The sequence below is a fragment of the Eretmochelys imbricata genome, chromosome 2 (assembly GCF_965152235.1).
Source record: "Eretmochelys imbricata isolate rEreImb1 chromosome 2, rEreImb1.hap1, whole genome shotgun sequence".
NCBI classification, from domain to species: domain Eukaryota; kingdom Metazoa; phylum Chordata; order Testudines; family Cheloniidae; genus Eretmochelys; species Eretmochelys imbricata.
The window spans coordinates 115907762-115922214 of NC_135573.1; the positions used below are offsets into that span (position 1 = coordinate 115907762).

The window sequence follows — 14453 nt, forward strand, 5'->3', positions numbered from 1 at the left end:
GGGTGGGCAGCAGCAGCGGGTGCGGGGTGGGCTGGGGAGGGTGTAGATACAGTGAGGGGCAGGAGCGAGGGTGCAGTGAGGCAGAACGAGCTCGGGGCTGAGGTAGGTCACAGGAACGGGTAGGGAGGGTGTCTGGGAAGAGCATAGAGAGGCGGTGGGGGAGGCGGCTACAGGTGGTGGTGGAGAGTGAGTGGAGCAGGAGTAACGGGGGCGACTCTCTCGTGCTCTGAGTTCCCCCCCGGTGCCCTCTGACCCCAGGGAGGCGGGGCCGGAAGGCGCCGGGCAGGGGGCGGGGGCTGGCGCCGGCACGGAAGGAGGCGGTCGGCGGACGTGGCCCGGCTTCTTTCTGTCTCTCGTGCTCCGCCATGGCCGCTGCTCTGTGCCGCGGCGCCTCCCCCCGGCTCGGCCCGGCGCGGCTGCTGCTGCTGCTGCTCGGAGGCCTCCTGTGCGCGGCCCCGGCGCGGGGCGACGCGGAGCCGGAGCCGGAGCCGGAGCCGCACGCGCGGCACCGTTACAACGCCGAGATGCTGCGCCACGCCGCCCAGAGCGCCCCGCACTTCGTCATGTTCTTCGCCCCCTGGTAACCGGGCCGGGCGCGCGGCGGCGCGTTTCCGCGGTGACGTGGCAGCGGCCGCTGGGGGCGGCTCCTCGGGGGTCACGCGGGTGGGTTTGGGGCAGGGCCCGGCGCGGAACCCAGGAGACGCAGCTAGCCTCCCCTTAGCCCCCGGGCCCCCTGCGAGCCGGGACGGGCGGGGGCTGCAGCCAGGGGAGCCGCAGGCCCGCGTGCGCGGAGCCCGAGGGGAGCCGGGCCCGGTGCTGCCTGGAGGCCCCGGCACGACCCGCCCCCGTGGTGCCTACGTGGCCTGCCCCAGCACAGGCCCCGGCAACAGGTCCTAGTCCTAAATGTGCCCGTTCTCAGCCGCCGCCCCGCCAGGTCGGGGCGTGTCACTGTCCCCATGGTACGGATGGGGGAGCCGAGTCACGGGCAGGTCAGGCGCGGGGTCTGCGCAAGGGGGAGTTCACCCGCAGAGCGGGCCCGGTGGGGCTCTCTGAATGCTCAGCCAGAGCGCCCGCGAGCGAAGTGACTTATCCAAGGTCTCATTGGAAGCCTGTGGAAGAAAAAGGAATCGAATCTGGGTTTTCTGAATTCCGGGTTAACACCGGCCCCTGGACCATCCTTCCTCTGGACTTGGCTTAGCTGTTAGCTATTACCAGCAGGACAGTGGGGTGGGAGGAGGTATTGTTTCATATTCTCTGTGTATATATAAAGTCTGCTGCAGTTTCCACAGTATGCATCTGATGAAGTGAGCTATAGCTCACGAAAGCTCATGCTCAAATAAATTGGTTAGTCTCTAAGGTGCCACAAGTACTCCATTTCTTTTTGCGAATACAGACTAACACGGCTGTTACTCTGAAACCTGTTAGTAGTAAAGTCTGTTACTAAGGTTGGCTAACACGTTTTTAAAAAATCAGCTCCCATCCTCGTGGAGACAGGCCCTAAGAGGACGGTGTAATAACCCTTTTTGTGTGCTCTCAGAGATCCCTCTGTTATCCTGTTTCCTTGAATCACTTTTGAAAGGGGGCTGATGGAGCCTCACTCCTTTTACTGATTAATGTAATAGTAAAAACCATGCTGATAGATTTGACAGCTGCTGACTGAGCTTCTAAATGAAGTTTTTCAAAACTGACTTCTAATGATTCTGTGGGTTTTCTGTTTCCTCCTTTCTCCATGAATATGAACAAAGTAAATGGCATGTGTTTTGTGTGTGGTTCTTAAGAAATGGATATTGTTCCAGCGCACTTTTTTGGTATCATGAACTCCTAAATTCTAATCCAAATTTAGCACTGTGTGACGTTGGACAAGTCAGTTAGGGATGAGCAACCACAGTTCCCCTTGACTCTATTTGGAGTTGTGGGTGGTCAGCGTCTCTGAAAAAACTGGTCCTTAATCTGTCTCTTTTTACTCATCAGAAAAATAGGGATAATACCTTCCACATACCTTGGGGAGTATTAATGTTTGAGCAGAACTCTGAAAATACAAAGGATTATATAAGTAATAAATGTTATCTGTTGCTTGTGAATACCTTCAGTGGGACGCATCTGTGAGAAAACCTGGATTTGTGCTGGAAATGGCCCACCTTGATTATCAGACACATTGTAAGGAGAGTGGTCACTTTGGATGGGCTATTACCAGCAGGAGAGTGAGTTTGTGGGGGGGGGCGGAGGGTGAGAAAACCTGGATTTGTGCTGCAAATGGCCCAACTTGATTATCATACACATTGTAAGGAGAGTGATCACTTTAGATAAGCTATTACCAGCAGGAGAGTGGGGTGGGAGGAGGTATTGTTCCATGGTCTCTGTGTATATAATGTCTTCTGCAGTTTCCACAGTATGCATCCGATGAAGTGAGCTGTAGCTCACGAACGCTTATGCTCAAATAAATTGGTTAGTCTCTAAGGTGCCCCAAGTACTCCTTTTCTTTTTGCAAATACAGACTAACACAGCTGTTACTCTGAAACCTATCTGTATTTTATGTTAGTCCTGTTGGGTATTCGTATTTGGCTTACTAGTTACTTAATTGAGAAGTCCTCTGGCACCAGTTTTAGTATATGACATGTTATAGCTCTGGTTCTGCAATGAGATCCATACAAGCCCGATTGAATTCATTGGCTCTCCTCTTAAGTGTGGTGGCCTGTGTGTATGGAATTCATTGCAGAATTGTGGGCGTCTATGTTTGAGCTAGAGCTTAGTCTTAACTCCTCCTACATGCAGTAGATCATGATAGCCTCATAACTGGGGGTAAAAGGATGGAATTTTTAGATAGTGCAGTGGATGTCTGAACTCTGTTATGGAGTCTTTGGAGGTAGAAGTCAAAATAATAATTATAGGCAGTCTTATGACCTCCATTTTAAAAATGCTTTATTGTGTCTGGAGTTACTGATCTTTTCCAGACATCAAATGGCTTTCTACTTGACTAACCACGCAATTAATTCACGTGAGATAGGTCTTGTGCCATCCTCTACATCCAAATATTTACATAGACATGTTGGCAAACATGTATGGAGAAACCTGCCAATTACAGAAATAATAGATACAGTGAAATTTTCAGTGAGTGAGTTTATCCTACAGATTAAAGCTTGTAAACTTTGGACTCTATTTTGTTTCTAACATTGCCAGTTCATAGCTCTGTACAGGGTTTCAGTACTTTACTTAATTAGTGAGCCTTTTGACCTGGAGATAACCTGGAAATAGCATTCATCTTGGTAGTCTCCTTAGAGCAGTAGGTGTCTATCTCCTGGTCAGGTTGTGCCTCTTGATACTGGTTTTCAAGTTTCTCAGATTTTCCATACTACGATCCTCTTTCAGTTTAGCAATATGGAAAGGACAGGCTGGTCTAAACCCCTGAGACTGTTTTATAATCTCTTAGGATGCGAGCCCCCTGTACAAGATCTATCAGCAGCCATTTGATCAGAGTGCCGCTGACCCACCTGTAAGACCTAGCAGTAGAAATTAATTTGGTTTTACCTGGTTGGCATGTTCCTTTCAGGGAGCTCCCGAAGAGGAGTTGTGGGGAAATAATGTTTGTCCCCACACTCAATTAAGGGTGGTCAGTTGACTGGTCAAATATTGTCAAAAATGGTCAAACCACTGATTTATTAGAACAGTAACAGCAGTCACAAAACAGAGTAAGACATTATGGTCTCCAGTAGGATTAGCCGTAGATAGATAGATAGATACTTACACCTAATTACAAAATACAAGTTACTTACCTGAGTTACGTAACTCAGAAAAATGTGAACCGCTTGGGGATGTCTGTGTGTTTGAGGGATGCATTATGAAGAGGCTTTTTGTTAAGAGTCGAGGAGTGGGAGTTTATTTACATCGGTATTCAGTGTAGATTATTTGTTTGCTTTTTTTTGAGAGAGAGGGATTTGCGGGGGCTTTAATAGCTGTGATATTAAGGAAGAAGGTTAATGGCTAGACATCTTTTCTTTTTGTTTTAGGGGAGAAGGTTTAATGGTTGTGTACCTTCCTCTCCCTCCCCCACTCTCGTCTGAGTTAATTTCTTTATATTTGTCTAGTCAGGTTAGATTGTAAGTTTTTTCAGGGCAAGAACTGTGTCTTTTAACTTGTGTGTTTTGCTTTGTAAACCACCATGTGCATTGATGGTCTGGTATACAAGTAGAGATGCGCATACATATGATCTTTGTTCTAGAAGATTCCTGTCAATCAAGATGTTCCACTTTCATTTAGTTAACCTTTTTCCCAACAAGTGGGATTAGCATATACAAAAGTGAGTGATCAAGACACTTAAGTAGATGTGTTAACAGATGGCACTATGGTGAAATCCAAAAGGTAGGCTGCTGTCTACATCAGGGCATTCTTGCTGAGATATTTGACAATATTTTATCAAGATCAGATAAGCAGTAGTCAATTGACATTATTTATCAGGTCAACTAAATGGTCAAAATCAGACCAAGTCAGCTAAATCAGAGAATTGAGGAACATCTGTATAATGTGATGTCTTGATATTAGAATATTTGTTTATACATATTATCTTATGGTACACATTGCCATTGCATCTGAGTGCCTCAGCTTTAAAATCAACAATTAAAAAAACACATAATTTCACTGCCAAACTGCTGCCTTCTTGGCTTATTGTTTGTGATTTCAGTGACCCCCTCCTGAACAACTTATATAAATGTTAGCCAAAAGCTTGAGCAGATATTTTTCACTGTTCTCGCGAGGTCACCAAATCTTGGCTCTAGTGAGCCAGATGAGGAAGTGCATTCTACATTCAGACCTTGGACTGAGAGTGTTGTAATGTGGGTCTTAAAAAAATCACACTTAGGAACAAAGAGCGGAAGCATTTCAGTTGCTGTCAACCTACCCTCCTCTAGTAATAGGAGAAAGGGCAGTTTTTCAAGTAGCCAAACTTCTTAATGGCTTATAGATCATAACTAGGACTTTGATTTACATTTGTAAACAAGTGGCAAGTCATTGCAGAGCATTGAGAGTAACAATCGTGCTCATAGCATCCCCGCCCATGTAGGAGGTGAACAGCAGCAATCTACACCAGTTGACACTTCTGGGCGATCTTCAGCGGTAGCACTAAGAGCACAATGCTCAGTAATGCAGCATGAAAATGACAGACGCATATGACCATATAAATACATGAGACTGATCAGGATAAGCTTTCTTGAATTTGTGGACTTTTCTGACTGGACGTATATTGCTTCTTCATATTACAACCTGTGCTAAAAGCATTTCAGAATTCATGGGAATATCTGGCCAAAGAATGATTAAAATCCATCAATGAGATACCACTACTCCATGTCAAAATGAGGCTGCAGCAGTCAAAAAACCAGAGTCTGCAGCAGTCAAAAAATCAGTAACATTTGGAGAAGAGCAGGAAAGAGGTGGATGTAAATTTGGGCCCTCAATTTATCAACCAACTCCATAAAGTTACTTTCTTGTACTGGATTGTCAGTGTGTATGAACAGCTACTGTTTGGTTAATTTTGGTTTACTGACTCAGAGTTGAGCATTGCTTTCTCCTTCCTTTATACAAATTGAAATTTTGAAGTAACTTTGAAGGGGAAAGCATTTAGGAATAAAGACATTAAAAGTAGGGGGGTTTTGTGTTTGTTTTTTCCAAGTCCCAAACATTTAGAATTGTGGAAATGCAAGGTTTAGGTACCTCACACAGTATCAGCTCTGTCCTTATATCTGTATATACCTTCCACTCATTCATAAGATAGGCTTATCACTTGTATGCCTTGCACTTTCAACATTGAGCCATACACCACTAGTACTGTCACAATACTATCTTACACTTAAAGTGCTAATAAATGAACTAGGCATCCACAATGCAAGTGTCATCTTTACTAGCAAATTCTCTTCCTCCCCCAAAGAGCTAGGTATGCCAATATCATATTACTTACTCTTCTTCAGACCACCAAAAGCGTGTCCTAAATCTAACCAATCTTCTCAGTAATAGTCAAGAAACCATAATGTGTGTACACACTCAGCCACCAACACCATTCAATATAAACTTCAAAGCTGCAGAAAAGTTATCCTGTCTTACTCCGCAGTTTTACAAATTCTTGAACCTACCTGATTGATCCTTACTAGATGAAGTCCTAAGGGAGTACATCACTAAAAAACAACATAAGCCAGTGCTGAATCAATGCATTACAGCAGTGGTTCTCAACCAGGGCTACACCAAGGTCTTTTAGGGGTAAATCAACTCATCTAGATATTTGCCTAATTTTACAATAGCTACATAAAAAGCATTAGTGAAGTCCGTACAAACTAAAATTTCATACAATGATTTGTTTATACTGCTCTATATACTATACTCTGAAATTCAAGTACAATATTTATGTTCCAATTGATTTATTTTATAATTATGGTAAAAATGTTACAGTAAGCAATTTTTCAGTAATAGTGTGCTGTGACACTTCTGTATATTTATGTCAGATCTTGTAAGCAAGTAGATTTTAAGTGAGGTGGAACCTGGGGGTACAAGACATATCAGACTCCTGAAACGAGTAGAGTAGTCTAGAAAGATTGAGAGCCACTGCCTTACAGAATGAGAAAGCACAGTAGAGAACTAAAGTTTTTGGGATACCTTTGCTACATTTCCATACTCAAATTCTTCCTTAATTACCAAACCTCATATGACATTTGAAGTGTCAGGCCTTTTTTGGATTACTTTATAGTTGAGTCCAGAATTAGCCTTCTAATTGAAGCCTTGTTACATACAGTTTTAACTATGGAGATACAACAGTCTCTCTGCAGTAAAGAGTAATTATTTAAAATAAATTTTGGATTACATTCTACTTCTGGGTCTTGATGACTACACAGCCACTATAACTTCCTAACTTTAGTCCGACAAAAAAGTTAGTTTCTTGGGCTACGTCTACACTACAGCCAGGATCCATGCTCCGAGATCGATCCGCCAGTGGTTGATTTAGCGTGTCTAGTGAAGACCCGCCAAATCGACAACAGATCACTCTCCAGTCGACCCCTGTACTCTATCCCCGACGAGAAGAGTAAGGTAAGTCGATGGGAGAGTTTCGCCTGTCAGCCCCCCCTTTCCCCCCAAGCGGTGTAGACCCTGCGGTAACTCAACCTAAGGTACGTCGACTCCAGCTACATTATTCATGTAGCTGGAGTTGCGTAGCTTAGGTTGACCTATTGCAGTAGTGTAGACATAGCTTTGGTTGCCTGTTATATATAAAGACACTTATGTTTATATTTAAGTCTGAACTAAGTAGATTCAGCGTGGATAAAAATCAATGATTGTTTTTAAAAAATCAGATTTTTTTGATAAAATGCTTTTTGAGGAATAAACCTATCTAAAGATTGATTAATTAAGATACATTATAGCTCAAAGATATCTCAGCATGGAATAGGAATTATAAATTCTAATTCTATAGTATGAGACAGTATATTCATGTAATGTTTAAGAAAAGTTTTGTAAATGAGTTCCAGTAGTTCATGGATTAGGGACCCAATCTTATGGGGTTTTACAGGCTTCTGTATAAATTTAGTTAATCTTTCTATCTACCCAAAGAGGCTCAGTCTAGAAGATATCATCAGAGATGCTTAGTTTTGCAGTTTTCAAACTGTGGATTTGTGTCTCCAGAAGTAACATGCGTGTTAACAGCAAAAATGTTTTAAATAAATAAATATATAGAGGTGAGAAATAATAGACCTCAACTCTATTGTCCCTCTGCAAATTTGTGTACACAGAGTCAATCCCTTACCTCTCTCTCTAAAACTGAAAAGTTTCAAAAAGTTCAACTAATAGAAGGTTGTTGCTGGCAGAATAGATCTGGACAAGGAGAAGAAGTCTGGAGATAAATGTGAGACGCGAGAGACATATGCTTGTTTTGTTAAAATATTATGTGTTTGCTGTTGAAGAAGAAAACCAGAACACTTAACGTTGTTGTTTTGTTAAATAAAACAATTTAAATGTCTATCTGGTGATGTTCTCCTCCTAATACAGCATAGCAAGAAAATCCTCCAAATATTAATGATTAACCTGTTGAATTGGAGATAGTTTACCTCCCAATGACTTCATAAATATTTGCTTCAATTATCTGTGGTAAATGAAATAACCAAACAATCATTCATTTTCTGATATAGCTGTAAAACTCATCTGAAAAGTTTTCAAAATAAATCACTGTTTAAAAATGTTTAATGTGTACCTTCTAAAAATGAAACCTACATCTGTCTCTGAGTTGTGAAGAATATGTATTAAGGTTATAACAACCAACAAGAATGTACTTTTGTATAGAAAACCATGATTAAATCAAATCTTCCTGACTAGTGATTTAAATCATTATTTAAATCAGTTGATTTAAATCAAATCCACCCTGACTAGATTTATTGATTATGGTGTTTTCTTTAATTGTGCAGTGTTGGTCTTGTACCTTGATGTTCAATGAGATTCTATGATTTCTGCCTTCTGGCTGAAATGCACACAACCAAAATTTCTCCAGTAGCTTTAAATGTAACATGTAGGCAAAGGATTCAGAGTGGTAGCCGTGTTAATCTGTATCAGCAAAAACAACAAGGAGCCCTTGTGGCACCTTAGAGACTAACAAATTTATTTGGGCATAAGCTTTCGTGGGCTTCCAATGAAGTGGGTTCTAGTCAGTGATGAGATGCCAAAATCTTAACAACTGGTTCCCTCCTCACTCCACGAGGGGGTCGTTGCCCACCCCCGCCCCCCGGACTCCTGCCCCATCCAACCCCCCCGCGTTCCTTGATGCATTCCCCCCCCCCCGGACCTCTGCCCCATCCACCCCCCTCCCCTGTCCCTGACCCCAGAACCAGGCAGGAGGGTCTCATGGGCCACCGTAGTGGGTGCCCACCCCACTCCTAAGAGCCAGAGGGACTTGCCGGAGGGCGAGGTGGGGAGTCCCGGTGGTGCTTACCCGGGGCAGCTCCCAGGAAGCATCCAGCGGGGAAAATTTGGTGGGTGCAGAGCACCCACCAGCAGCTCTGCGCCTGGCCCCAACTCGCCTCCGCCCCTGAACGCGCCGCCCCACTCTGCTTCTCCGCCCCCGGCTTCCAGCAAATCAGCTGTTCGGCGGGAAGCCTGGGAGGGCTGAGAAGCAGGCGACGGCTAAAGGGGCTTCTAAATTTAACAACCGGTGGGAACCAGCTCTAGCTCACCACTGGTTCTAGCCCACAAAAGCTTATGCTCAAATAAATTTGTTAGTCTCTAAGGTGCCCCAAGGACTCCTCGTTGTTGTTTTATGTAGGGAAAGGTAATTTGAACTTTGAGGTTTGCATAGAGGCTGGTTAGACTTCTTTAACCTTAAATTCTGGATTATCTACTATGCTTTGCAGTAAAAAGAGATTGTATCATTTCTTCAAAAGCCAGGTGTTCATTTGGTTCATGAAAATAAAGGTCTTCATAAGTACCAATCAGAGAAAAACACAATGTAAATGACTCCTGGTGCTATTCTATGCAACTGAACAGATTCACTAACTACCTCATACTTTCTAGTCCTGCCTGAGGTCCTCTCATCAACTTCTAATCGTCCTGGCTACTGTGGTGATGGCGGCTTCATGATTTTTGCTACAAATGTCAACTAGACTAGGATGAGACACTTTTCTCTCTTCTTTCCTGATTTTTGCTTGAGACCCAACTTAGTCAAGAGGTGAAAACAGGTATCCAGAAGTGAAAATCTTGAAAACTACCTCACCATGCCATTTAGCCATCACAAGCAATGTTTCAGAATATGTAATTGTAGGAGGATTTTTTAGTAGTATATTGGAGAGCCTAGGTTTGAATCAGGTTTTTATAACAGAACTTTTTGAAGCGGGCATGGTGCACTGTAAACTGAAAGGAAGGAAAAATATTTAAAATGTAAAACTCTCATATGCACCAATATATATGCCAAGTCTGGTTACATGAGACTAGTTTGAAAACGGTCTTAAAATCTTGCTTTCTTGTACATGGGATTGTTTTTTAAATGGGAGTTCTGTAGGGAGTAAGAGGTAACTTCCTGCAAACTTCCTTATTGTTGTGTTAATTGTTGCATAAAAAGTAGACTTTGAAGGACTTGTCAAGAGCAAACAAAGTTGAGGATATTTTAATTAATCTAACAACATTTTTTGCAATTCCTGTAAAAATCAGGAACAGCAAGAATGGCCATTCAAGAGAAGTTGGCTTTGGCTCTTTTAAATAGTTTTACCATATTTATGGTGTTAGTGTCTTTGACAACACCAGTTTGTATTTGCCAATAGTATGACGTCTGATTTTCAGTTTTGGGGGAATTAGAATGGTGTTTTCAAGAACTAATAAATCTCTTGATTGGCTGAACATTTGTAACACTTTAAATTTGAATTAGTATGTTATGGGATGCCAAGCAGTAGGAAAGATTACTTGAATAATTAACTGTTCCTTTAAGAGGGAAGCAAAATAGCAATTATTTGTTCTGAAACCTGTTTTAAGTCCAATTTGTGTGCATATGTCCTATTTTGAGACTCATAGGATATCACTATGCAAAAGCAGTTGTTCCTGGTTATAACATATTAAAATTAGCATCTCTTCAGGACTTTGAAACAGAACTGTTCTACTTCACTGACTTAGGTATTCCATGGGTCTCATGAGTCACAATTCTGATGTTAAACGGAAACACAAGTGACCTTCTAAAAAGAGTACAAACCATTATCTCCTTACCAGACACTTAAAAACATGGTGCTTCCAAATGTAAAAGCATAAAGAACACCAGGCATCCTCTTACGAAACTTTCTCTTGGAAAGTTAAGCTGAGTGCTCTCTTTTCAGTATCCTCATTAATTTAATAGTCTTTTACAATGAACCTGGCTAGACTTTGTACAACAAAAGTACTTCTCTAACAGTCAGGGCTGTGTTTAAGATTTTTTGGTGAATTTTGTGTCAAAACTGCTTACAAGGTTAGTCTTCTACAATAAAAGGCAACTCTACAGTATTAACTGTTGCTTAACTCATTCTGCTTTTATATGGAAGAGGTTTCTGATTTTTCATTTCTCTATCATCTTTCAAGTATATCAGATCCCACCCACGTGTATATATACTTTTTCCATAGATTCATTCATATCTAGTCTTTATATTTATATTTAAACACATATTTGTTAAGTATAGAGCATGCATACAAATCAGAACAGTGACCTTATTTCTGAAATTTATTTTATCTTTTGCTCATCCTGTTGTAGGTGTGGACACTGTCAACGTCTGCAACCAACTTGGAATGATCTGGGAGACAAATACAACAACATGGAAAATCCATCAGTCTATGTTGTAAAAGTGGATTGCACTATAGATCTTCCACTCTGCTCTGAATTTGGAATCAGAGGATACCCCACGTAAGTACAAAAGGATGTGTGCTTCTATTATTTTGTATGTTTTCCACAGTCCTCTGCCAATTTGTTGAGATCAACTTCTAAGTTATTATTTTTGGTCGTTTCCTTTATAGCTCTTCAGTCTTTAGAAGATAAATTTAAGCTCTCATCATGTTACCAAGACAAGATGATCTATAATGTCTCTTTTTTTAGACACCATCTTACAGCTTGGAAGATGGCTGTGTTTAAACAAAGTTCAGAATAGGCCTTCCCCTTCCTCCCCCACCCCAAGAGAACAAGTCTGTGAGAGAGTAACATAACGTATAGCAGTAAAGTACTAGTAGTTCAGGACTATTTTAACTACTTTAAAATAATTTCAGTTGTCTAACTGTGTACAGCACAACCAATGTAGTGTGTATAAATGGTCTCTCAAACTTTTGTGTGAATTTTGGTGCTCATAAAACTGATAGATTAATAACACCATCTAAAGCGAGGCACATATGGATGCTGGCGCTGTGCAAGTTTCTCTACGTGGTTTTACTTTAGCAGGGCTTGACAAACTTAGCAGCTGCTCATGAACTCGAGTACTAAATATATGGGGGGGATAGCTCAGTGGTTTGAGCATTGGCCTGCTAAACCCAGGGTTGTGAGTTCAATCCCTGAGGGGGCCATTTAGGGATCTGGGGCAAAAACTGGGGATTGGTCCCGCCTTGAGCTGGGGGGTGGACTAGATGACCTCCTGAGGTCCCTTCCAACCCTGATAGTCTATGATTCTGTTATCTTTTAAACCTTTCCTATTATGATAGATGAGGGTGAGCGGGTTCCACCAGTAAGGGCCAGAGTAAGGTCTTGGTGAGAAGGCTCGCATCTTGCCTCTGAGCTGCAGGAAAAGAATGTGAGCTGAAATTTCTACCAGATAAGCAAGCCTTTGCTTAAAGTACATCAGTCCAAACTTCAGCACTCCTGCTAGCCTGGTGCTGGACCTCTCTTTAGCAGATTGTCAATTGTGTAGCTTTGTGAATAAATGTCCTACAATGGTAGGGTACGTCTACACAGCCAAAAAAAACCCCTAAAACCTATGGCAGCAAGTTTCACAGTCTGGGTCAACTGACTTGGGCTTGTGTTGCAGGGCTAAAAATGTCAGTGTACGTGCTCGGGATGAATCCTGGGCTCTGAGCCCTCCCCACTTGCTGGGTTTCAGAGCCCAAGCTCCAGCCTGAGCCCAAACTTCTACACTGCTATTTTTAGCCCTGCAATGTAATCCTGAGGCAGTTGACCCAGGCTTTGAAACATACTGCTGCAGGGGTTTTTTTTTTTGCTATGTAGACGTACCCATAGAGACCCCAAAAGCTTATGGTCAAACCTGAAGTTAGTATTTTTACCCTTTCTCAAGAGGTGGAAAATAATAACAATTCACTACTCTGCCTATTCAGTTGCACAAATATTGATATTTATGAAGATGGACCAGTAGAGGTTAAAAATAGTTTATTGTTTTTGTAGTTCATATTAATATAGACCTTACACCTTATCAGTGCCTTTTAACAATTGAGTATTCCCTCTTTGTGAATGAAGTTTATCATTTCCACGTCACTGCCAGAGCATTTTAATTAGGGGTAGGAATTGCAGCAAATATTTATACAATAAATTTGGAACTGTAACCTTGGAAATAATGGGGCAATAGGGCAAAGCCTAATAGTAGTTGGCACAAAGCTGAATCAGGTCTGAGCTAGCTTTGACATATGAATGTAATAAAATGTATGTGATAGAGACTGGCGGGACAAGACAAATACCTGTGGCACCTTAGAGACTAACAAATTTATTTGAGCATAAGCTATGAAGTCAGCTGTAGCTCACGAAAGCTTATGCTCAAATAGATTTGTTAGTCTCTAAGGTGCCGCAAGTACTCCTTTTCTTTTTGTGGATATAGACTAACACGGCTGCTACTCTGAAACCACACAAATACCTGTAATACAGGTATCTCCCTCATTCTCCACAGGGTCACATGCTGAAATTTTTAAAGGTCTGAATTTAAAATTAATTTTATCTTCAACTGAGTAATAGATTTAGTTGAAAATCCTCAGGACATTCAGTCTTTACATATTGGTTTCAAGTATCAGAGGGGTGGCTGCATTAGTCTGGATCTGTAAAAGTGGCAAAGAGTCCTGTGGCACCTTATAGACTAACAGACGTATTGGAGCATAAGCTTTCGTGGGTGAATACCCACTTCGTCGGAAGCATGTAATGGAAATTTCCGGAGGCAGGTATATTGCTTGCATATTTATACCTGCCTCTGGAAATTTGCACTACATGCATCCGACGAAGTGAGTATTCACCCACGAAAGCTTATGCTCCAATACGTCTGTTAGTCTATAAGGTGCCACAGGACTCTTTGCCGCTTTTACATATTGGTTGTATACTGTACAGTTGGGGAGGAAGATATGCTGTTGTTTTCATACAAAACAAAGAAATTGGATATACAGATCTAAGTGGGGGGGAAAACTGAACCTCATCTTAATAAAATAATAGAGATGCTACTATGCCTATAGGATCATTTAAGCTAACTTCTTGATTTCTGTTAGGTTCTACTCCAGACTGTTATCAGAAGATGTATGAAAGGGAGAGATGATAAGCTATTCAGATTTCATAATTCTTTTCTTTATTTTTTGTTGACTTCTTAAAGGGACAATATCAACTTAAAAACCACACACCTTTCTGAATGTTTTTTAACCTACTATTGTAAAAGCAATAAAGGGAAGATTTTTTCTTATTTTAATTTTTATGCATTGTGCTTTTGAAAACACTTTTGCATAGTAATTTTTTTAAGTTGCAAGGGCACTGAATAGAAAAACAGGAGAGAAAAATTTAGAAAAATGTGGTTGTAAAACCACAAAAATTAGCAAGGGAAGTCAAGGGCAGATGTAGTAACTGAAATGAATTTTAACTCACTCTAAATAAAAAGACGATCTCAATTTGATGGTATCCCTTTAAAATTCCAGTATTTAAACAAATACCAGTATTTAAACAAATATGATTTCCAATTTTAAGTTAGACATATATTTAGTGGGAAAAGATGTAGGTATTTTGTTAAACAGATTTTACCACAAGT

At 41.6% G+C, this 14453-nt stretch overlaps 1 protein-coding gene across 1 annotated transcript in view; it reads left to right on the top strand.

Moving 5' to 3' along the window:
* The first annotated feature begins 297 nt into the window (after window positions 1–297).
* Window positions 298–14453, top strand: part of TXNDC5 (thioredoxin domain containing 5) — a 38624-nt gene continuing 24468 nt past the window's right edge. Inside the window, exons 1-2 of the mRNA XM_077810663.1 lie at window positions 298–580; window positions 11222–11371. Of these exons, the coding sequence (XP_077666789.1) occupies window positions 366–580; window positions 11222–11371 (365 nt within the window). The 5' untranslated portion in view covers window positions 298–365. The remainder of the gene's footprint in view (window positions 581–11221; window positions 11372–14453) is intronic.